The sequence below is a fragment of the Hyla sarda genome, chromosome 3, assembly GCF_029499605.1.
Source record: "Hyla sarda isolate aHylSar1 chromosome 3, aHylSar1.hap1, whole genome shotgun sequence".
Lineage (NCBI taxonomy): Eukaryota > Metazoa > Chordata > Amphibia > Anura > Hylidae > Hyla > Hyla sarda.
In genome coordinates, this window is record NC_079191.1 from 351,612,735 (window position 1) to 351,637,684 (window position 24,950).

Below are 24,950 nucleotides of genomic sequence, written 5' to 3' on the forward strand. Positions count from 1 at the left end.
AGATTTGTAAATTACTTCTATTAAAAAAAATCTTAATCCTTCCAGTACTTATTAGCTGCTGAATACTACAGAAGAAATTATTTTCTTTTTGGAACACAGAGCTCTCTGCTGAATCACGAGCACAGTGCTCTCTGCTGACATCTCTCTCTATTTTAATAACTGCCCAGAGTAGGAGAAAATCCACATAGCAAACATATGCTGCTCTGGACAGTTCCAAAAATGGACAGACATGTCAACAGAGAGCACTGTGCTCATGATGTCAGTAGAGAGCTCTGTGTTCCAAAAAAAAAAAAAAAGAATTTCCTCTGTAGTATTCAGCAGCTAATAAGTCCTGGAAGGATTAAGATTTTTTAATAGAAGTAATTTACAAATCTGTTTAACTTTCTGGTACCAGTTGATTTAAAAAAAAAAAAGTTTTCCACCGGAGTACCCCTTTTAAGGTTAAAAACATTATATTAGTATGTTGCTTCATTATACTTTTTGACACCATACGTAGTATGCTTATTTCCCAAGACAACATATTTGCCAGTTTGCTTCCTGCTGGACCTTCTCTTTCTCTACAGAGCTGAGCTGGTCCTGGAGCTTCTCTATAGTTGCTGTAAGTCCTTCCTTCTGTTGGGTCATTTCTCCCAGCCTGCCTTCTAACTTCTGCAGAGCCTCCTGGTGAGCATCATTCTGTGCCTTCAGACTGGACACTGTACAATTCAGCTGGAATATTTCATTTTGGGTTTTGTCAGTCTAGAGATGAAAGAACAAAAATCATGTTGAATGAACAAAGCATTTATTTTACAGCAAGTTCCTTTTATCAGGCACATTCCTATCCAAGCTACAGAATCTTGAATACATAAACGGAGGAGTCATTCACCTAATGTATAATATCAGGTAACAATAGCTAGAACAATCTGGGCTTCTGTGAAGACAACCTGTCTGACCCAAAAAAATTCCCACCTTCCTGATCCCCCACCACTCCCATTCCCATTCATCACATGTCCTCCTCCAGCTTCCTGGTCCCTCCTGATATGGGCATGTGACCACTATAACCAACAAGTGGGTTCAATGGTGACCTGAAAGGAGGTGAATGACTGCAGTGGTCACATGTCCATGTCAAGAACTACAACAGAAAGAATAAAGGTGGCTCAGCTACAGTGCAATAATACGTAGTCAACAAAAGAACTGAAGCGGCACTGCAACCTCCATTTCACTGAGGTAGATAGAGGGAGACCTGGGTAAACACTATCAGGTAAACAAGACTCACAGCGGTGCTAGGACAAACCCAAATAGAATATTTCAGGCAGAAGAACCAAAAGAATCCTGCACTCACCGCAAAACTAGAGGTCTCACATCTCTTCCTCGGATCCCCTGGCGGACAGGAAGGCAGGTGTAGCGTGGGGTGCTCAGAGGCGACCGCTGGTGGTTGTGTACAGTGTAATGCGCTTTTTACACTGCATGAAACTGCCGGCAGTTGCCTCTGAGCACCCCAGGCTACACCTACCTGCCTTGCGGTGACTACAGTGCAGTAAGGTGGTGCTATCTGGTGCCAGTATGCAGCAACATAGGACCAGAAATATGACAACACAATAAAAAAAATGAACACCCAAAATAGTAAGCAGTAGATCAAATTGTCCCCCTGCTTAAGCCAGTACATGTCCCGGCCCATCTGAAGTTTGCTAGAGAGCATTTGGATGATCCAGAAGAGGATTAGGAGAATTTCATATGGTCAGATGAAACCAAAGTAGAACTTTGTGGTAAAAACTCAACTCCTCGTGTTTGGAGGAGAAAGAATGCCGAGTTGCATCCAAAGAAGACCATACCTACTGTGAAGAATGAGGGTGGAAACATCATGCTCTGGGGCTGTTTTTCACTAAATGGACCAGGATGACTGATCCGTGTAAAGGAAAGAACGAATGGGGCCATGTATTGTGAGATTTTGCATGAAAGACTCCTTCCATCAGCAAGGGCATTAAAGATGAAACGTGGCTGGGTCTTTCAGCAGGACAATGATCCCAAACACACTGCCTGGGCAACGAAGGAGTGGCTTCGTAAGAAGCATTTCAAGGTCCTGGAGTTGCCTGGCCAGTCTCCAGATCTCAACCCCATAGAAAACCTTTGGAGGAAGTTAAAAGTCTGTGTTGCCCAGGGACAGCCCCAAAACATCACTGCTCTAGAGGAGATCTGCATGGAGGAATGGGCCAAAATACCAGCAACAGTGTGTGAGAACCTTGTGAAGACTTACAGAAAATGTTTGACCTCTGTCATTGCCAACAAAGGGTATATAACAAAGTATTGAGATGAACTTTTCTTATTGACCAAATACTTATTTTCCACCATAATTTGCAAATAAATTCTTTAAAAATCAATGTGATTTTATGGATTTTTTTTCTTCTCATTATGTCTCTCATAGTTGAGGTGATTATGATGAAGATTACAGGCCTCTCTCATCTATTTAAGTGGGAGAACTTGCACAACTGGTGGCTGACTAAATACTTTTTTCCCCACTGTAGAATGCTAGGGACAGCCAGGGGTGCACCACAGGTGAAGCATCTTTGCCCTTCTCATTTCTGACAGTAAGAAGCAGTGTTTTGGCAGTGGTTTGGTTAATCTCTGTACTTTCCCATTTGCAATTAGGGAAATTGGGGCATGTACCATTTTACTCAACACCCCAGGCAGCTAGAAGCATAATTGGTAAGATAAATGTTTATTATCTAAAGTCTGGTACCTGGTTTTTAGATATTTGCAGGTCGTATTCCAGTCTCACTCGGATCTGTTGCCAGTTTGCTTCCTGCTGGACCTTCTCTTTCTCTACAGAGCTGAGCTGGTCCTGGAGCTTCTCTATAGTTGCTGTAAGTCCTTCCTTCTGTTGGGTCATTTCTCCCAGCCTGCCTTCTAACTTCTGCAGAGCCTCCTGGTGAGCATCATTCTGTGCCTTCAGACTGGACACTGTACAATTCAGCTGGAATATTTCATTTTGGGTTTTGTCAGTCTAGAGATGAAAGAACAAAAATCACCTTGAATGAACAAAGCATTTATTTTACAGCAAGTTCCTTTTATCAGACACATTCCTATCCAAGCTACAGAATCTTGAATACATAAACGGAGGAGTCATTCACCTAATGTATAATATCAGGTAACAATAGCTAGAACAATCTGGGCTTCTGTGAAGACAACCTGTCTGACCAAAAAAAAAATTCCCACCTTCCTTAACCCACCCCACTCCCATTCATCCCATGTCATCCCAGCTTCCTGGTCCCTCCTGATATGGGCATGTGACCACTATAACCAACAAGTGGGTTCAATGGTGACCTGAAAGGAGGTGAATGACTGCAGTGGTCACATGGTCCATGTCAAGAACTACAACAAAAAGAGAATAAAGGCGGCTCAGCTACAGTGCAATAATACGTAGTCAACAAAAGAACTGAAGCGGCACTGCAACCTCCATTTCACTGAGGTAGATAGAGGGAGACCTGGGTAAACACTGTGGGCTATCAGGTAAACAAGACTCACAGCGGTGCTAGGACAAACCCAAATAGAATATTTCAGGCAGAAGAACAAAAAGAATCCTGCACTCACCGCAAAAATAGAGGTAGGTGTAGTGTGGAGCGCTCAGAGGTGACGGCCGGTGGTTTTGTACAGTGTAATGTCTTTTTCTGGCTGGAAGAAGTGCATTACACTGCACGAAACTGCCGGCAGTCGCCTCTGAGTGCCCCACACTACACCTACCTGCCTTGCGGTGACTACAACACAATAAGGTGGTGCTATCAAGTGCCAGTATGCAGCAATATAGGACCAGAAATATGACAACACAATAAAAAAAATGAACACCCAAAATAGTAAGCAAGTAAATCAAATTGTACAATCTTTAGTTCAATAAAAATTGTATGGACTTCTGTACCATGCTGTGAGGTTGCCGTTTGCTGCAGCTCCACTCCTTACCGGACTCAAAACACCCCCAACCCGATCGCCGGTGGTCTCACCTTGCTCCTAACCGGGGTGACACCTGCATGGAATATCTATTGCGAATAGGCCGTAAGGATCAACTTCAGAAAGACAGTGGCCGGTCTCCATCGAGGAGCAGCAACAGGCCTGCAATGGTGGCTTCTCTCATGCCTAGCCACGCTGCTTCCCCAGCACGCTCGGGACCAAGATTGGGACGAGGGACTTGCAGACACTGACCTACCTACTCTGGACTATGATCGGCTGGCAGCAGCGATAGCAAAGAACATTGCACCGAAGGTACAGGAGGTTTTGGTGCCGGCCATGCAGTCCACATTGTAGCAACTACAGGAGACGGTAACGCAATATGGTGCCCGCCTCACTGAAGTAGAGGGGAGGGTGGGGACCCTAGAGGACTCTGATGATTCCTGATTATGTCGCATTGTGGTGTTGGAGAGAGAATGTCGCAGGCTGGGCGACAAAGTCGATGACCTCGAGAATAGGTCCCGTGGCAATAACTTAAAGGACTGTGGGCCTACCTGATTTCCTCTTTCCTGCATTTCTGCCCCAGAAGGGGACTCGCCAGGGTTGCCCCCCTGTGTCCTCTTTTTAATTTAGCAATAGAACTTCTGTCTAGATTTTTAGCCCCTGAGCCAACTATTGAGGGGATCCAGGTGGGTGCCTCCTCAATTAAACTGTTTGCAGAGGACTTGTTAATTTTCCTAGCTAACCCTGCTAGAGACTTGGGTACAGTTTTCAACAGTTTGCTTGATTTTGGGACGGCTTCCGGTTTTAAAGTAAACGTGACCAAAAGTACCCTGTTGGACCTCTCTTCGTCCGGACGGATGCTGACCTCTGACTCATTCTCAGTACCTGTGCCCATTACCTGCAGTCCTATTAAATGTCTAGGTATCTGGGTTGGTCGTACCCAGTGCTCTTTATATTCTCTAAATTATCCCCCTTTAATACGTAAAATCTTGGCTGACTTGCATAAATGGAATACCTCACCTTTACCTTTTTTAGCTCCATGTCACTTGTTAAAAAAATGGTGAGTTTCTCACACCTTTTGTACCCTAAGCAGACACTGCCTCTTCTGCTGACCCATAGAGATGTCTCCACTCCAACTTCAGCATATACAAAATTTATTTCGACAGGTAAACGTCCAAGAATAGCTTTGAGAAAACTGATGTTGCCAAGGCAAAGGGGGTGGGTGGGGGGTTGTTGATCCCGAATATCAGACGTTAAAATTTGGATCAATTGTACCATTGTATTGATTGGAAAAGAGGATCTAGCCAGTTCTCCAATTGGACGTTGGAGGCGGCTATGGTTCAACCCCTCCCTGCGCTCCTCCACACTTGGTTTGGACCTCTTCTGAAACAGATTTGTGGTAGTTTACTCTTGCAGGACACAATAGCAGCATGGAGAGAATGCCAAATTGCAATGAATTTACCCTTTTCCATTAGTAAACATATGCCCCTCTGGTCCCATCCAGAATTCCCTATGGGTCATACTAACAGTTTATTTGAGGGGTGGAGGGAGGAGGGTGTACTTACAATAGCTCTTCTGTTACATCCGACTGAATCAAGTTATTTTACCTTCACAGAGCTTTGTGATAACTATGCCATACACAGGGGACAGTTTTTACAATATCAACAAGTGTTGGCATTTCTCAGGCCATGACTCACGGAGCTCTCTGTAGAATCCCGTCTGACGACCTTTTATTATCTAGTATCTACTGACCTTCCATGTTACTCTCTTCTCTTTATCGGCATTTACATCGTAAAGGTAGTGCGACCCCTTCCTCTTAACTTTTTGCATATTGGGAGGCCAAACTAAATGCATCAGATTTGACAGTTCCGGTGTTGGAGAGTTGGGCAAAGGTTCGCAAGGTTATTATCAATGAAACGTGGCAGGAAACTCAGGTAAAGTGAAACCATAGAGAGCATGGTGCATAATTTTAAACTAAGACCCCGACTCACCCGATAGAATAGAATGTTGTCCGAACTGTGACAAGAGGAGGACAGATTTACTTCATAGTCTGGTCACCTGCCCGAGGGTGCATAATTTCTGAATCTCACTGTCCAACTTACTTTTTCTCAAATTACAAGTGAGGATACTCCTTGACCCTGCCTTATTAGTGCTTCATATCGCTCCTGATAACACTGTTGTCTCGCTGTTGGTACATGCTTTTATATTGGTGGCTAAACGTTGTCTATTGGCACACTGGTTAGTGCGGGGTATGCCTTCCACTTGTGAGGCGATCCAGCAGATGACCCGCTATTTATTCTTAGAGTTAAATATGGGCGTACGAAGGAAAATTCTTCTAAAGCCTTCTTCCATAAGTGAAAGACATTTATTATTAACTCTCTCTCAGATGCAGAAATAGTGCAGGTAGTTCTCCTGTTCAAAGACACCACATAGTATCTTACCCGTGCTATAAGTGGTACTCTGGGTCATCTGCAACTACCTCAGGGTTAGGTTTAATCATCTTGTGCAAGGGAGTCCGAGTCGAGTAGTGAGGGGCCTGACAACATCAATGCTCTTCTGTGGGGATTCTATTCTTAGATTTCTGGTTCAACATGGTTGATGGGGGTTTAAATGTTTTTGGGGAGGGGGGGGGGGGGGGAATGGTTTTCTCATATGACTGGAATACCCTTTTGTATGACATTTACTATGTTTTTTTTTTTCTGGTTTATGTTCTTATGATATTATGTCAGAGATGGTTCTGGCTCATGTTATGTAAAATATGAAAAACCAAATAAAATTGTTATTTAAAAAAAAAAAAAAAAATACTTTACTTACCATTTTGGGTACACATGTTTTTAGTGTTTTGTCTTTTTCCTGATCCTATATGTCAAGAGGCCCCAGTAAGAAAGAGACTCGAGGTGGACCTGGGAAGGTCCATACAGGAACAGCAGGGGAACGCTAAATGGCTGGACAATTAATCTAGCTAATAGGGTGCTTAAACAGTCCTTGTGTTCAGCTGGTTGCATATATTTAGTATTAAACAAAAAACAGATACAAGGATAACAAGCCATACATACCTCCTGGTGTGATATCTGCCGCTCACTCTGGAGCTGAGCTTTTTCTCTCTGCATTTCGGACTGGCTATGAAGGCTCTCTCTCTCCAGGACACCAAGCTTTTCCTGTAGTTGTTCTATGCGAGTGGCCGATTCATACTTTTCATCAATGAGCTCCGTGATTCTGGCATTCAGTTCCTGAATGGTCTCATAATTCACTTCTCTCTGAGAACTCAGATCGGACACTGTGCTTGTCAACTGGAGGCCTTGAGCATTCAGCTGGCACAGCTCATCCCAGTATTTTTCATTCTAAATAGAGTCATTCACATCACACATCATATGTCATGGTTGTCATTTCTTCAGTCATTCTTATAACCTAGTCCTAATCTGCTGTTATTCCACACTTTATTTTGTGGACCATACACTCTTGTTCCAAATTCTGCCATTCTCCTTGTGCCCCCTACTCATGAGCACATATGTTCTAGCCAATAGCTTACATTGTGGCCACTTTATTGCAGTTACTATGGGGCTTCTCAGAAAGAAGAAAACTGAGGTAGCCTGATCCCCTTTCCCCCTTGGCTTCCACAGTGTTATTCACAAAAATATCAGAGATTTTTTACTCCATTTTACTCTCCTAGATGCAATGCCAAAGAGGGGCCTTTACCAGGTTTGGCCCTCCTGCCCCAGAATGGAATAATGGATTAGCAACAAGGGATAGCAGAGGCCCAATGACCTTTTTTAAATATATTTTTACTCCCAATTGCTACTTTATCTAAATCCCTGGTTGTAGCCCCCCTCCCCATACCCCTTTACCTCTTGCTTCGATATTTGGAGTTCATGTTCCAAGTGTTCTCTTTCTTTTTGCCAAGATAACTCTTGTTGAAATTTTTCCTCCTCCAGACCATTTATAGCTTCTTGCAGCCTAACCAGAGCAGAGTTTGCTTCATCCTTTTGCTCATTCATCTCTTCCAGTTTGATGTTCATTTTATGGATTGCCTCCTGGTGTTGTGTATTTAACCGAGACAGCTCCTCCTGGTAATCCTGGTTCTGATACAGAAAGATTTCTTTTAAGCTTAGTGAAGCATGTGCAGAACATTCAAAGGCAATGCCGACATTACAACACGCATTAAACCTGGTGTTTTCCACTTTTCTCCCATCCCAGTGATTTGGTTGGGTCTCTATTTGTTTCTAATATATAGGTACCGGAATTAAAGGGTTATTTCTATGTCATTTATTTATGAAAAATCCGCTTTGGGGAAATGGAGGTCTGGTAGAAGAGGTTACCGTTCTACACTCTTTCTATAATTTACTTGAATTTTAAAGGAAAACTGTCATCCCGTTCACCCACACTAAACCCATTACACCGGATTATAGTGCGGGTGAACAGGAGACCAATGCATGGTTTCTGACTAATATACATACCTGCAGTCCGGCTACCGGTTCCCTCTGAAGATCGGCTTCTAACTGATGAATTGCTCGCTGTAGGTGGGCCCGCTGTCTGGATTTCAATATTCATGATCGCTGGTCACATGAGCACTCAGTAGTCACAAACGCTCACGTGACCAGCAACCATGAATATTCAAATCCAGCTAGTGGGCCCACCTACAGCGCACAATTCAGTGCATTTAGAAGCTGCAGAGGGACCTGGTGCCGGACTGCAGGTATGTATATGAATAAGGAACCCCGCATTGGTCTCCTGTTCACCCGCACTATAACCTGGTGTATTGGTATTAGTGTGGGTGAACAGTATGACCATTTTCCTTTAAAAGGAGAGAGGTGTGCAAAAAAATTTTTTTTTTTTTAAATCTATTAATCCAACATCTAAAGATTATTAAGGAGAACATTTTAACACACTGGATCTGCTGCATATTTGAAGTTGCGGATCGGCAACTGCAGACTTTAAAACTTTAAAACCGCAACAGATCCTGTATTTGTGTGAATACACCTCAAATCTGTTTCCTGAATACATATATAGAGAAAGAATAAGGCCATGTTCACACGTTGGAATTTCCGTGTGGAATTCCACATTGGAATTCTGCATGGAGATTCCGCGACAGCAGAGACTTGTTGCATTCAACTGGATTGTGCTGCACTGTACATTTCTGCACCATATGTTTCTGGCACAGAAATTCAGATTTCTGTGTCCATTCTTTCTGTGGACTCCGCACGGAATGCATAGCCGTATACGAGACTGTGCCTTCCTGTGCAGCCCTAGCGCCGGCATGTTATGCTGCCACCCGCATGTTATGCTGGCAGACCTAAATATTAATATCTAACTAAAAAGCAACAGACATTTCTCACCTGCTTGTTCACGTCTTCCAGTTTTCCATATGCTTTATCAGTTTCTTTGATTAAAGTCTCAATCTGGATACTGTATTTTGTAGAATAGGAAACAAACACAGAAGTTGTCACTTTACCATGAAACAAAATGCTAAAAGGCATATTGCAAGGTCAGATTGTAAATAAACAATCCAGGTTTGTTTTAGGGATGTGTTCACATGTTGCAGTTTTTTAAAACCAAGAACGTGTGTTCTCTCCATTTATATCTATTCCTGGCTTTGTATTTAATAACTGCAATTTAAAACTGCAACATGTAAACACATATAACCTACAACAGTGTTTTCCAAACCGTGTGTCTCCAGCTGTTGCAAGGGACACAGACAGAAAAGAAATTCAAAAAGAAAAGAACTTTCACTGTAGTAAATAGTAGCTGATAAGTACTTGAAGGATTAAGATTTTTTCAGTTTTTGCATTTTTGTTTTTTCCTCTTTTCCTTTTAAAAATCATAACCCTTTCAATGTTCCACCTAAAAATCCATATGATGGCTTATTTCTTCTACTTTGCAGTGACAATTGTCATTTTACCCAAAAATCCACAGCGAAACGGGAAAAAAAAAAAAACATTGTGCGACGAAATTGAAGAAAAAACGCAGTTTTGTAACTTTTTGGGGCTTCCGTCTCTACGCAGTGCATTTGTTGGTAAAAATGACACCTTATTATTCTGTAGATCCATACGATTAAAATGAAACCCTACTTATATAGGTTTCATTTTGTCATACTTCTGGAAAAAATCATAACTACATGCAGGAAAATTTATATTATATTTATATATTTATATTATATTTAAAATGTCGTCTTCTGACCCCTATAACTTTTTTATTTTTCTGCATATGGGGCGGTTTGAGGGCTAATGCTTTGTGCCGTAGTCTGAAGTTTTTATTGGTATCATTTTTGTTTTGATCTGACTTTTTGACTGCTTTTTACTCATTTTTTAAAAGTATAAAAAGTGACCAAAAATACGCTATTTTGGACTTTTGAATTTTTTTTTGCGTGTACGCCATTGACCGAGCGGTTTAATTAACGATATATTTTTATAGTTTGGAGATTTACGCACATGGAGATATCACATATGTTTATATTTATTTTTGGGAAAATGGGGGTGATTCTGACTTTTTAGGGAAGGGGTTAAATCACATTTATTAATACTTTTTTTTCTTTTGCAATGTTATAGCCATAGCATGGCATTGATCAGTGTTATCAGTGCTTGACTGTTCCTGCCTGGATCTCCGGCACAGAGCAGTCATTCACAGACCCCATATGACGCGGGGTCTCCAGGACCGACCCAATATGATGCGGGGTGTGTCGTTAAAAAGTTAATAGAATTAATTTACAAATATGTTTAACTTTCTGGAGCCAGTTAATATGAAAAAAATTGATTTTCACTGGAGTATTTTTAAATTACTCTGTCCATGTGCGTATATGTTGCTTCCCTCCTTTAGTAATATAAGAAACCCCCCTAAGACCTTCAAAAATTCCACATAAATCTGTATCAAAATTCATGTTAACAATTGCACAAATTTCAGATGTGATTTTTTTTACACATATTTTGAGGCAGAATTTTATTTGTCTCTTTAAAGGAGTACTACCGTGGAAAACTTATTTTTTTAAATCAACTGGTGCCAGAAAGTTAAACAGATTTGTAAATTACTTCTATTTAAAAATCTTAATCCTTCCAGTACTTTTTAGAGGCTGTATACTACAGAGGAAATGCTTATCTTTTTAGATTTCTCTGATGTCATCACCACAGTGCTCTCTGCTGACCTCTGCTGTCCATTTTAAGAACAGGAGAAAATCCTCATAGCAAACATATGCTGTTCCGGACAGTACCTAAAATAGACAGCAGAGGTCAACAGAGAGCACTGTGGTCATGACATCAGAGAAATCTAAAAAGATAAGCATTTCCTCTGTAGCATATAGCCCCTAAAAAGTACTGGAAGGATTAAGATTTTTAAATAGAATTAATTTACAAATCTGTTTAACTTTCTGGCACCAGTTGATTTAAAAAAAAAAAAAAGTTTTCCATGGTAGTACCCCTTTAATTTACTGCATGAACAAGTACTTAGGAGTAACCTGAAGGAGCCGTCCAAGCAAAATGGTTACTGTGGTAGGCCTAGTGCAGACATGAGGGGACCATCTTATCATTGGTGTGTTTCCTCTGGTAGTCCTTGAATGATCAATTAGGCCCTTACCAGATGAATCATTGGATCAGGATCTTTTCAATATTCACTCTTTACAGGGGTATTCAAATCTGAGGCATTTTTGGACATCCATAGGATATGCCCTATAGGTTTGGCACTTCATAGAGGAGGAGGCTGCTATGTCGAAAGTGTTTTAGAAGGGAACACCATTTTTTTTATTTTTTATTTAATTTTTTTTTATCAAGCAAGAGAAATGGGGGGGGGGGGTACAATCTAATAAAGTCCTAGTCTAAAGAGTACAATGGGCAGATGCCACTAACCACCAGATGCTTGCCCCCTCCATTCTAAAGCAGTGGGCCACAACACAGCTGTAGTGGAACTCAGGCTGAGTATTAAAGGGAAACTGATAGACAGTTCACCGGCAGTAAACCCAATACACAGGGTATTGTGTGGGTGAACCAGATTACCATGACTTATGTCTGTGGTTTGGTTCCAGGGATACCGGTTGTATTACCCTCCGTTGGGCATAGCCGGCTATTAGCAACAGGTATTTCCAAAATCAGACTGCGGATCTGGGTGATGGTTCACCCATACAATAACCCCGTGTATTGGATTTAGTGTTGGTGAATCAGCTTTTAGTTTCCTTTTTATTAAAGAAAAAATGGTTAAAAGGAAATAAATACACAAATTGCTAATCTCAAGGAACAATAAAGTGGATTGAGTAGGGAGAAATTCTCTGCAGGCAATCCCTTAAATGTTGACAAGAAAACAATGCATCCTTCTTTGGTTCCCAATAGCCCCACTGATTCATTAGCTTTTGGCCTTCTTTTTAAAGGGGTTTACTGGACTGGACCAATTGATGGCCTATCCTCAGGATACGCCTTCAGTCACTGACACAGACACCAGTCACCCCTGCTGATCCCGGCAGTACATAGTGAACAGTATTCATTGTATAGTGATGGTGCCAGGTAACTGCAGCTCTACTCCCGTTGAAATAAACAGAGGATAGGCCATCAATCATTTTACCCCAGAAAATCCCATTTAAATACGTGGACCTGCCATTTTATTTTGAGCATGAATTTGTCCACCAATCTCATTTGAGTTACTTTCCTGACTACAGTAAAGACTAGAGAGGATGCTGGAAAAAACGACTGCTTTTATAGCCCTTCCCAATATTAATGTTTGCAAAATAGCAGCACCCATAGTATATTTGTGACAGGGACGTGCACACATAAGGGTAAAAGGGGGCTGGAGCCCCTGCCCTTTTCCTCACCTGCCCCTCTAGTGCCCTCACAAAAGGAGCTACAGACTCAGGGTGACAGGTGAAGTAAAAAGGATCCATTGCTGGGGAGATTTGTATGTGGTTTAATGGAGGGTGCTGTGCCCTCCCTGCAGGAAGGGGGCGCCACTTACCCTGTCATTATCTGCTATTTCTCTACTTCTCTCCACACGGAGGAGACAGGAGCAGCGGAGGCAGAGAGAAGCCCCGCCCACTGTCTGCCCGACCACAAACTCCAGCCTGTGCAGAGGGGGATGGAGCCCTTACTTACTGTAAGTAACTGAAAATATAAGTGAGTGATTGTATGTGTGTGTATATCTTTATGTTCCTGTGCAGAGAGTGATGGCTGGGGCCTTAGTGTAAGTGAGTGTGTATATATGAGTGATTGTATGTCAGTGTGTCTGTATATATATATATATATATATATATATATATATATATATATATATACACACACACACACACACACACACACATCATACAGACACACTGACATACACACACACAGATTCACTTGCTCACATATATATATTATATATATATATAATATGTGAGCAAGTGAATGTATGTATATGTGTGTGTATGTATGTGGGAACCTGTATGTATGATGTGCCTGTTGGTTATATCTTTTAGTATATATTCCATGTTGTATGTATGTGTCAAAGTGTCTCTTTGTATGTGTGTATATTTCTTATGTACTGTACGTGTCTTTATGTTATGTGCTTGTATGTATTGTATGAAGCACATTATTAGGGAATTAATAGAGGAATGTAAGCACAGTATATAGGGAATTTATGGAAGCACAGAATATATTTTATTTATATTGGAACATTATATTTTTATGTATTTTGGCACTGTATATAGATCCTTAACCTGTTAAGGACCCAGGGTGTAAACTTACGCCCTGAGTCCCGGTCCTACGATATAACGTGGGGTCACACGGTGACCCCGCATCATATCGCGGCGGGCCCGGCGTCATAGTGAAGCCGGGACCCGCTGCTAATAGCGCGCGGCACTGATCGCAGTGCCGCGCGCTATTAACCCTTTAGCCGCGCGCTCAAAGCTGAGCCGCGCGGCTAAAAACAAAAGTAAAAGTGCCCAACTAGCTCAGGGAGCTGTTCGGGATTGTCGCGGCATCCCGAACAGCTGCAGCACAGGAGGAGGTCTTCTTACCTTCTCCTGCGTTGTACGATCGCCGATTGAATGCTTCAAGCCTGAGATCCAGGCTTGAGCATTCAATCGCCGAAAACACTGATTGATGCATCTCCATAGGAATGAATCAATCAGTGTAAAAGATCAGTAAATGCAATGTTATAGCCCCCTGGGGGCTATAATATTGCATAAGAAAAGTGTAAAAAAAAATCATTAACCCTTTCAATTATCCCTATCCCTAATAAAAGTTTGAATCACCCGGCATTTCCAAGAATAAAAAAAAACACAGTGTAAATAAAAACAAACATATGTGGTATCGCCGCGTGTGGAAATGTCCGAATTATAAAAATACACAGCTTTTTAAAACTGCACATTAAATGGCGTACGCGCAAAAAAATTCAAAAGTCCAAAATAGCGCATTTTTGATCACTTTTTATACCACAAAAAAGTGAATAAAAAGTGATCAAAAAGTCTGATCAGAACAAAAATGGTACCGCTAGAAACTTCAGATCATGGCGCAAAAAATGAGCCCTCATAGCACCTTGAAGAAAGAAAAATAAAAGTTATAGGGGTCAGAAAATGACAATTTTAAACGTATACATTTTCCTGCATGTATTCATGATTTTTTTCTGAAGTGATACCCTACTTATATAGGTTTGATTTTGTATCATTTTAACCGTATGGACCTACAGAATAAAGATAAGGTGCCATTTTTGCCGAAAAATGTACTGCGTAAAAACGGAAGCCCCCAAAACATATAAAATAGTGTTTTTTCATCAATTTTGTCGCACATTGATTTTTTTTCCCCGTTTCACCGTCGATTTTTGGGTAAAATGACTGTCATTACAAATTAGAATTAGTGACGCAAAAAATAAGCCATCATAGAATTTTGTTGAAAATTTTAAAGAGTTATGATTTCTTAAAGTTAAGGAGGAAAAATTGAAAATGAAAAAATGGAAAAAGTCCGGGCCCTTAAAGGGTTACTGGTGGCACAGTATAGTTAAATAATAGTGGCACAGTATATAGTTCATTAATGGTGGCACAGTATATAATGAACTAATAGATGAATGGTGGCACAGTATATAGATCATTAAGGGGGGTACGGGATATAATTAAAGGGAAACTGACCGGCTGTTTACTCGCACTAAACCCAATACACCAGGTTACAGTGCAGGAGAACAGGAGAAAGATAATGTTATACTTACTAAATGTGGAGCAGCCGTTTTCTAGGTATTGCCCTACATTGCTAGTATGCGAATTCAGTCTTGTGCGCAATGGAGGCGGAGCTTTCCTGTTTCCTGCCTCCATCCTGTATGCTGTGCTATGTCTGGACATCTTTGTATATTTATAATTATTTTTTTGACAACTTGTATATTGCAGCATGTAAGTATATATTAGTGTGGTGTCCATCTCTTCAGTGTAAGAACCAGAGCTGTGTGGAGATTCCTGCATAAGGTGGGTGCTGGGTGATTGGGGATGGGTGCTGGGTGATTGGGGATGGGTGCTGGGTGAGGCCAGATACAGTGCACGTTCTGTCATATAGAGGTCCGATCGGGGCATATAGGGGGAGATTTATTAAAACCTTTGCAGAGGAAAAGCCTTCTTCAAAATGAAAGCAGCGATCTGATTGGCTGCTATGGGCGACTGCACCACTCTTTCTCTGCACAGGTTTTGTATAAATCTCCTCTATAATACAGTATATTATAGGGCAGCTGTCACATGTTTTCTGTAAAGAAGACTGACAGCACAGTGTATATACACATGGCAGACCTCAGAGAAACTGTTCTTGAGTTTATTTTACAAAAGCACCACTTATGGGACTAGGAATGTCAAGGGGGCCTGGCCGGGAGTCCACTGTGTCCCTGGGCCGCAGCCCATTAAGTCTGGCAGAATTTTTTTAAATGATGAGAAGTGCCCTCTTTTTTTACTTGAGCCCCTGCCCTCTAAAATGTCTGTGCACGTCCCTGATTTGTGATATCTACTAAAAATAAAGCTTTGGTTATTGGTTCAACTGATTGATTTACATTAAAGGGTACTCCACCCCTAGACATCTTATAAGATCTCGCTGCGGCACCCCAGACATACGGTGCACTTAGCGAACTTCGCACCGTGCCGGATGACTGGGGATGCAGGGCAGAGGCTCGTGAAATCACGGCCACACCCCCTCAATGCGAGTCTATGGGAGGGGGCGTGATGACCGCCACGCCCCCTCCCATAGACTTGAATTGAGGGGGCATGGCTGTGACATCACGAGTGGGGCGCTGCTGTGTCATCACGAGCCTCCAGCGCTGCACCCAACGCTTTAAACAAACGCCGGCTGCAGCAGGGACCCCCACGATCAGATCTCTTATCCCCTATCCTTTGGATAGGGTAAAAAAGATGTCTAGGGGCAGAGAACCCCTTTAAATTTTCAAAAGGTCAAAGTCCAGTCTCTAAACTAGACGCACAGGTAAATCATGAGAAAAGTAAAGCTGGTCAAAGCAGGTTAAACACATTAGATAAATTCCCACCAATTTCAGCAGGTCCAGTTAACCATATGTAATGTGTATGGCTACATCGGATTATAACTTTCAATCCCTTTAATAGCAGGAAGGTAAGCCACCACCAGAAGAGTCCAGCAGCAGTTTTCTCCTCTCTTCCCATTGAGAAGACATGCATACTCGGTAAAGAGAGGGGGGGGGGGGGGGGGGGAATCGGGAGAGAGCGCTGTGAAAACTTCATAATCTCTGTTTATAAAACTTTACTAAGGAAATTTACACATACAAACCTAAAGAATCCCTTTTACCTAAAGAATACCAACAGATTTAGATTAGTCTCCTACCACAATATTTGAAAGGGGTATTCCCATCTATACATTTATGGCATATCCACAGGAGACACAATAAATGTTCAATATGTATGGGATCCCTTCCTCAAGGGCCCCCAGGCCTACTTGTGACCAGGATGCCCTCTCCAAGTTCCACGGGGCCCTAGATCTCAGGATAGGAAAGTGTCCCAGAGGATGGACCTGCGTCTATCAGAAAATCATTGCATATCCTGTCACAAATGTCCCACATGGGAATATCCCTTTAAGGGAAAGGTAGATAAAAAAAATAAATGAATCAATATAAAAAGTTGTAAAATTAATTATTAATGATCAGGTTTGCATGGTTAGTAAAGTTAAAAGAGTGCACATTAAAATAATGAGGATGCCTATAGAAAATAATCCAACCACATTGCAAATCATACCTAAAAGAAAAAAAAAATTCTGCATCAAATTATAGAAGGCAGGTAGGCAAAACAGAAAAATCAAGCACAATGTGAGATTTAAATCTTACTATTATTGCAACCGGTTAGTAACTCAGCGTTCAGAGTCCCCTCCCACCTCCCATTATCAGCCTCGAAGTAATAACTCTCCCAATGTCAAGCAGTCAGTGGTGCAGTTAGTAAAGAGTGAAGAGCTCCCTCAGCATTTCATTGGCTCTAACCTGTCATCCTGACAAGCGGAAGTCTGTTGTTCTAGTCTTCGTACCAAGTCTTCCAGCTCCAACAACCTGTTTTTCACATGGTCCTTCTCGCTCTCCAGCTCTTCCCTGGCATCCTGCACTTGCTTGGTTGCCCATTCTTCCATCACTTGGCACTTACTCATAGTCTCCTCTATCTGCCTCTGCAGGACGTTCATTTCATCTTCATTGCTCCTCAGCTGTTGTTGTAACATAACATTTTTGGCTGCAAGATCTTCTAGTGTCACCTCTCCAGACATGGGCTGGTACACCTTTTCAAGCATGCCATCACCAGCCAAATCTTGGTGGGCTGCCATCATTACTGTCTCTCCTCTCATTAAATTCAGCCTGTGATCCTTTTCCACATTGCCAGCTAAGACCACCCCCCTCTCCCTACCATGAAATTCAAGCATTGATTCCAGCTTCTGCACATGTTCTCGGCTTTCCTGCAACTGAGAAATTAAATCTTTGTCCTCAGAAAGCAGGCATTTATCTGCCCTAGATTCCAACAAGCTGCTTAGATGTTCCTTTTCTCCTTCAAATCTTCCTTGCTCTTTCTTAAGGGTTTGTTGAGCCTTTGTCTGCTCTTGCGGCTGGGCTCTTGGAGAGGTTACCATGCCTTCCATCTCCTGTAGCTTTATCAAAGTGCTTTCCTCTGATTTTTTTGCAGACTGTCCTTCAGCCACGTCAACAGAAAAGGAAACCTGCTTGTTCTGAGCACTCGGACTATTGATATACCTCTTGTGCCTTTCTATGACAGTGTCACGGGAAGGTTCCTCATCCATGCCATGCATCAATGGCGTATTTTCCTGAAGGTGGTGTATGTCACATATGAGTTGTCCTGCATCTGCTTTATCATCCACAGACAAAAGAGAAAGCACCTGCTGGTTTAGATCGGCTACAGTCCCCTCCATACCAGGATTGCCATGTCTTTTCTCTACCGGTTGCTGCTGTTTTCTCGTTATGACACAAGAATTTTTTGCTTTTATCAAAAGGGCATTTAAGCCCTCAATTTCCTGGTTAAGCCCATGAATGTGATCTCTATAGTGGGTTTCTATTCTTTCCTTCTCAATAGCAAATGACTTGCAGATACCAACTTGGTCTTCATTTTGTTGTTCCACCAGTCTCAGCTGATCTTTTTTCCACTGTGCCATCAAGGTTTTCTCCCTTTCTGCCCATTGGTTTATCTCACGGATGTGATCCTGGATTAACACATTCTTCTCCATGTCGTGCTTCCTCACCAGCTCATCTTTTTCATTGAGGTGCTGCTGCATTAAATACTGAGAATGATGTGTGTATTTGGCTTCAATCTGTGCCAGTTTCTCAATAACTTCATCTTCTGTTGCCTCCCTATAGATAAATGGACGTTCACCTGAATTAAACAGAATTATATATGCATTTCATAGAAACGTGCCTATATAAAGTTTTCAATGCACACAGCGGCTTGCATTTATCAGAAACGATGATAGTTTCAATACTAAACTTTTCTATTATGACTTCGACTAGGTTCACATTGCCTGTTGCATCCGAACCACTCAGGGTCCGATCGTTTTTTTTCTTAATTTTTGTTTCTTGAGCCAAATGGACCCTTAAACGGGTCGGATGCAAACAGCTACAGCTGGTCCCGATTGACCTCATTCACTTGCATGGGGTTCATCAGTAATCCGGTAATTTTACAGGAGTTAAATGGAGGGGAAAAAAATGAACCTTAAAAGGACTAGATATAGGGCTCCCTTTCTTTAGCAAAAACAAAAAGCCAATACAATGAAAGGCTTTTGTATGACCACTGTGTCCAAGGGGTCTCAGCATTTGTACTTCTAAGGAGAGGGTTAGAGAGTGGTCTATAAAAAAGGCTATAGGTTGTGTCCCCATTTGAAAAATTTACCATTTTAATGCTTTTCATCCCCTGTAGAGGTCTTCCATTAAAGACTAAAAGTGTTCACTTATCGTTGTTGTGCATGGGAAAGAAAAGTGGTAACAGCTCGGACACAAAATGAGAAAAGGGGCAGTTCTGAATTTAAAGGGACATTAACTCGAATTTAAGGAGTTGTATATTAGGAGCAATTTCTGGAGGGATTACTAGACAAGAATTTACAAAAATGTCTGTCCCCAAGATCATTACTGTTTCTCACATATTATATTCACATCTCATATTATAGGCCCAAATGCCTCTATTTGCACATTTAAGGGGAAATAAGAACACTTGAGCAGTCATAGACTACCTTAGAATGTTGTCGGACTCCTAAAAAAAAAAAAGAGGAATCAATCAGGTTGTAATGGTCAACTTGGTGTAGCCAAAACACCCCCATTGATTGCAGGCAGTGGTCTGCTCCACGGTGAGGCAGTTATAAAGAGATGCCATTGTACACTGTGGACCATACCACTTCATCAAGGAAACTGGAGAGAAGGGGGTTTCAACAACACTACTAAACCATGAAGGTTAAATGTTTAAAAAATAAATAAATTAAATAAAAAATATATATCTAATAAGAATAGATGAAACATCCTTAAAAAAAAAAAAAGAAAGAAAAAAAGAGCACAGAACACAGTAAAGCACAACATTCAGGTGCAAAGCCTCAGCTGTTAGTAATTTAGGTCAGGCGTTTAGTAGTGGACAGGCATCAGCATAATGTCCATGCAGAAGAATAGCCAATTGTCTCTGGACCTTGTAAAAAAATGTATCCTGATTTCTCCCCCTGCAAGATCCTCTGGCAGCATTTTCTGCTAGCACACACACTTCTGTCCGGACACATAGTGGTACACAATGCTGATCAGTCGGGTCTAAACACTTTTTTCAAATGATAGATACACTTTTAAGGGTACGATTCCACATTGTGCTTACGCAGCTTATTTCAAACTGCACAAAAACTGCTGCGCAATGGGCAATGCTGCGTAATCTCCGCTGACCATACACACAGGGTTTCATGGCGGCAGCCCTGTGTGTTCAGTGGGGTTTAGAGGTGACTGTGATGGGACTGTAGCCTAAAGGAATGTGTAATCAGAAAGTAACCAATTGCTTGAAAAATGGTTTTATGTTAAACCAATGTTAAGAAGTTTGGTTATTTTTATTTATTTTTTATATTTTCCATTTAAAAAAATTTATAAATAAATAATAAATCTTTCAGTTTTCATTCTAGCCACTAAGCCAATAGTAATAGCCTGACACTTCCTGTTCTGTAGAGGAAACATTTCAGCAGTTTAACTCCTTAGGATATGTTTGCAGAATGTCCATGTGAAATTCCGCATAAATATTCCAATGCATTAGAGTCCCATTGATTTCAATGAGATTCTGCTGCACGGTTCAACCATCCGAATTTCCGTGCCAGATGTTTCAGCTGCAAAAATTTTGATTTCGGTGTCCGCAAAAAGAATAGTCAAGAATAGTCCGCAAAGAAATGAACTGCCGTCTATAAGGCTAGGTTCACACTGCAGAATCTCCGGCCAGAAAATTTCCGCCCAGAGATTCCTAGTGTGGCCAGGGCCAACTGAATCAGTCAGCGCTAGGACCGCGCGGACACTGCAGTCTCCAATAGACTGCAACGTGTTCCACGAGTATTTCCGCCTGAAGAATGAGCAACCCCATTCTTCAGGTGGAAATTTTCAAGTGGATTTTCCGTTCACAATTCCGAAGTGTGAATTTGTGAACAGAAACCAAATAACCATACTATACATTGTAGTAAGCGGAATTTCTGCCTGCAATTTCAAATCAGGTGAAAATTCCGTAGTGTGAACCTAGCCTTAGAGCTGTCCTAGCGTCCACCAGTTAGTTAAATGTTTTTTTAAATGTTAGTTTTTGGTTTTGTTTTTTAACAGACATTTTTGCGCAATTTTTCTCTGTGTGAACCTGACGTTATCATCACAGGCCAAATTTTTGAGAAAGGCAACACAGATAAGATGGGATAAGGCCATTCACAATGAGTAATTGTTACGCTCCCTTTCTCTGCCTCTCTGCACAATAACCTCTACATAAGTCAAAGAGCAGGTCTTGAAAATGCTCCCGTAGAAATCCATTTCTATGTCCTCAGAGCTTGATGTAAACCATATGTCAAAATGGCTTCCCCCATAATAGTGTCCAAAAAAAATAAATAAATAAAAATCTACACAAAAAAAACACAATCTGAGTGTTCTCTGATCCCAGCCACTACTGCTGAAGGACGGCTGTCACTTATAGCTGTCTCCAGCTGGTGATCATGTGACCAAAACTCATATGTCCACACAGTACATGATAAATGAGTCTAGAATGTGAAGCAGGAAAGCAGCAAATTTTTTAGCAGATTATAGATTTACAAAGCAATTTTGACTGATGTAAGCACCACAAAAAGAAAAAAATACAAAAAATGTATATGTATATGAGAGAAGCCTGACCATGGCCAAGTTAAAGGGAACCTGCCACATTAAAATTACAAACCAATCTGCAGTCATCATGTTATAGAGCAGGAGGAACTAAGCAGATTGGTATATATATATATATAGCTCTGTTATAGGATAACTTTTCATTAAGGATAATCACCTATTAAATAGAGCACCAAACATGATAGAATATAAAATAGAAAATCTTTATTGAACATACCGTATATACTCGAGTATAAGCAGAGTTTTTCAGCACGAATTTTCGTGCTGAAAACGCCCCCCTCGGCTTATACTCGAGGGAACTCTCCGCCTGTCAATCCCTTCTCAGTGGTCTTCAACCTGCGGACCACCAGATGTTGCAAAACTACAACTCCCAGCATGCACGGATAGCCATCGGCTGTTCGGGCATGCTGGGAGTTGTAGTTTTGAAACATCTGGAGGTCCGCAGGTTGAAGACCACTGCCGGGCCTTCGTCATCATCCAACCCCCTCTCACCCCCCTTTAGTTTTCTACTCACCTCCCCTCGGTGGGAAGGAAGGGTGAGCTGGTCCGGGCCATCTATGCTGCAGGGACCGTCCGGTGGGGAGGGTAAGTCGTTCCGGGCTGTCCATCTTCACCGGGAGGCCCTCTTCTCCGGGCCTGGCCCCAGCCTAGTGACGTTGCCATGACTATGACGCACAGGGACATCCGTGCGCAGCAGATGTCCCTGCGCATGAACATCCCCGTGCGTCATCGTCAAGGCGACGTCACTAGTCCGGGGCTGGCCCGGAGCGGAGAAGAGGGGCTCCCGGTGAAGATGGACAGCCCGGAATGACTAACCCTCCCCACCGGACAGTCCCTGCAGCATAGATGGCCCGGACCAGCTCACCCTTCCTTCCCACCTAGGGGAGGCGAGTAGAAAACTAAAGAAGGATCTGGATGATGACGAAGGCCCGGCAGTGGTCTTCAACCTGCGGACCTCCAGATGTTTCAAAACTACAACTCCCAGCATGCCCGAACAGCCGATGGTCCGCAGGTTGAAGACCACTGAAAGGGATTGACCGGGGGTGAAAATGACCGGGGGTGAAAATGACCGGGGGTGAAAATGACCGGGGGTGAAAATGACCGGGGTCTGGATGATGACATGGGGGGATGATGTATTTCCCACCCTAGACTTATAGTCGAGTCAATAACTTTTCCTGGGTTTTTGGGGTGAAATTAGGGGCCTCGGCTTATATTCGGCTTGGTTTATACTCGAGTATATACGGTACATAATTATATAAAACATGATTAAAAGAATCAGCATCAGTCAGAAAAACGTGCGAGGATCAGATATATGCTATTCTCTTTAAAACACCAAAGAATCCGTTATTCCATATTAGTAGACATACTTGCAATATTCAGCTGGAAAAAGGTATACAAAATACCAAATCATGCCAGAATGCACAGAAATCACGGGCAAAACATGTGTAAACCACAAGAGAAAAGGAGTGTAACAAAACAAATATCAATGATGTGGTGTGGGAACTGGAAAATTGGGGGACAAGAGGTGCAATAGGAAAGAGTCGCTATCCAGACACGAACACCATCTCACCGAAATGTTCCCAAAGGATAAAAAAAAAAAAAAAAAAAAACACCAATAAGCTGCCGCATCACAATCAGAGTCATCTCTCCCTGATGAAGTTAGTAGCGAAACAGCGTAGGGGTAGTGCATGACCAGATCCAGTGAGTATAACAGCATGACTGATTGTGATGCGGCAGCTTATTGCTTGTTGTTTTTTTTAACCCTTTGGGAACATTTCGGTGAGATGGTGTTCGTGTCTGGATAGCGACTCTTTCCTATTGCACCTCTTGTCCCCCAATTTTCCAGTTCCCACACCACATCATTGATATTCGTTTTGTTACACTCCTTTTCTCTTGTGGTTTACACATGTTTTGCCCTTGATTTCTGTGCATTCTGGCATGATTTGGTATTTTGTATACCCTTTTCCAGCTGAATATTGCAAGTATGTCTACTAATATGGAATAACGGATTCTTTGGTGTTTTAAAGAGAATAGCATATATCTGATCCTCGCACGTTTTTCTGACTGTTGCTGATTCTTTTAATCATGTTTTATATAATTATGTATTCAATAAAGATTTTTGATTTTCTATTCTATCATGTTTGGTGCTCTTTTTGATAGGTGATTATGATTAGTGTATTTTGCACTATACAATTATTCTTTTTGCAAAAGTAAATTTGGCCCTTTTGGTTTATTAATGTAAATCTCTTCTCATTCTGCGCTAAGAAGTCATGTGGGTGGTCCTAATCAGTGATTGACACTTCTCTCTATATGCACACTTCTACTCAGTGATTGACAGCTCTCTGTGTAGAACAGCCCAGTTATCCTGGATTTTTCCTACAAAACTATATATCAATCTGCACAGCTCCTCGTGCTTTATAACATGTTGCCACGAGATAGGACGGTATTTTCAATGTGACAAGTTCACCCTAAAAAGGAAAACGGTCAGCTTTCTTCCCCCGCACTAAGCTGCGGTACTGGCTGGTAGTGCGGGGGATGATGATCAGTTTGGTCCTTACCGTGCCCGGATCCGCCGCGCCGTTTGGCCCTAAACTTCTATTTTGGAGATATGCTAATGAGGGGCTAACTGGCACAGGCCAGGCTAACTGGCACTCTGACGTCAATGCCGCCTGCCGCAGCGCTGCCCAGCTCATCAATATTCCTCCCCTCCCTCTGCCTTTCCCCGCTCTGTAATGAAGAGAGAGGGAAGAAATATTGATGAGCTGGGCGGCGCTGCGGCAGGCGGCACTGACGTCAGAGTGCCAGTTAGCCTGGCCGGTGCCAGTTAGCACCTTATTAGCATATCCCCAAAATAGAAGATTAGGGCTGAATGGCGCAGCGGATCCAGGCACGGTAAGCATCAAACTGATCAGTGTCCCCCGCACTACCAGCCAGTGCCGCTGGTTAGTGCGGGGGGAGAAATCTGACAGTTTTCCTTTAAATATTTATGTTTTTTTGTTGCTTTTACATCACAAACATGTACTGCAACACGGCACATAAGATAAAATCTAAATGTTTTACTAATAAGGAGCAATGAAAAGAAAACGTAAGCAAAGATATTAGCAACCTTAAAAAATGTTTAATATTTATGTGGCTCTTACGCGTAAAAAAATATGACATCTTTAGCCAAAAAATTGAGTGTTCTTTGTTAGAATGTATCTAAGTAAAACCTGTGACAAGTGACCAGCACCAGTGTAAGGCACAGCAGAATTCTCCTG

General features: G+C 42.0%; 1 protein-coding gene across 7 annotated transcripts in view; it reads right to left on the reverse strand.

The window, feature by feature from the left end:
• NINL (ninein like) overlaps positions 1–24,950 on the reverse strand; it is a 138,260-nt gene that overhangs the window by 12,214 nt on the left and 101,096 nt on the right. For 5 of the 7 annotated variants that reach the window (XM_056567553.1, XM_056567555.1, XM_056567557.1 and 2 more), the window contains 5 exons: positions 17,326–18,690; positions 9,252–9,321; positions 7,764–7,997; positions 6,975–7,259; positions 2,717–2,980 (listed from right to left, as the gene is read on the reverse strand). In XM_056567553.1, the coding sequence (XP_056423528.1) occupies positions 2,717–2,980; positions 6,975–7,259; positions 7,764–7,997; positions 9,252–9,321; positions 17,326–18,690 (2,218 nt within the window). The remainder of the gene's footprint in view (positions 1–2,716; positions 2,981–6,974; positions 7,260–7,763; positions 7,998–9,251; positions 9,322–17,325; positions 18,691–24,950) is intronic. The other 2 variants (XM_056567554.1, XM_056567560.1) reach the window with 2 other exon arrangements.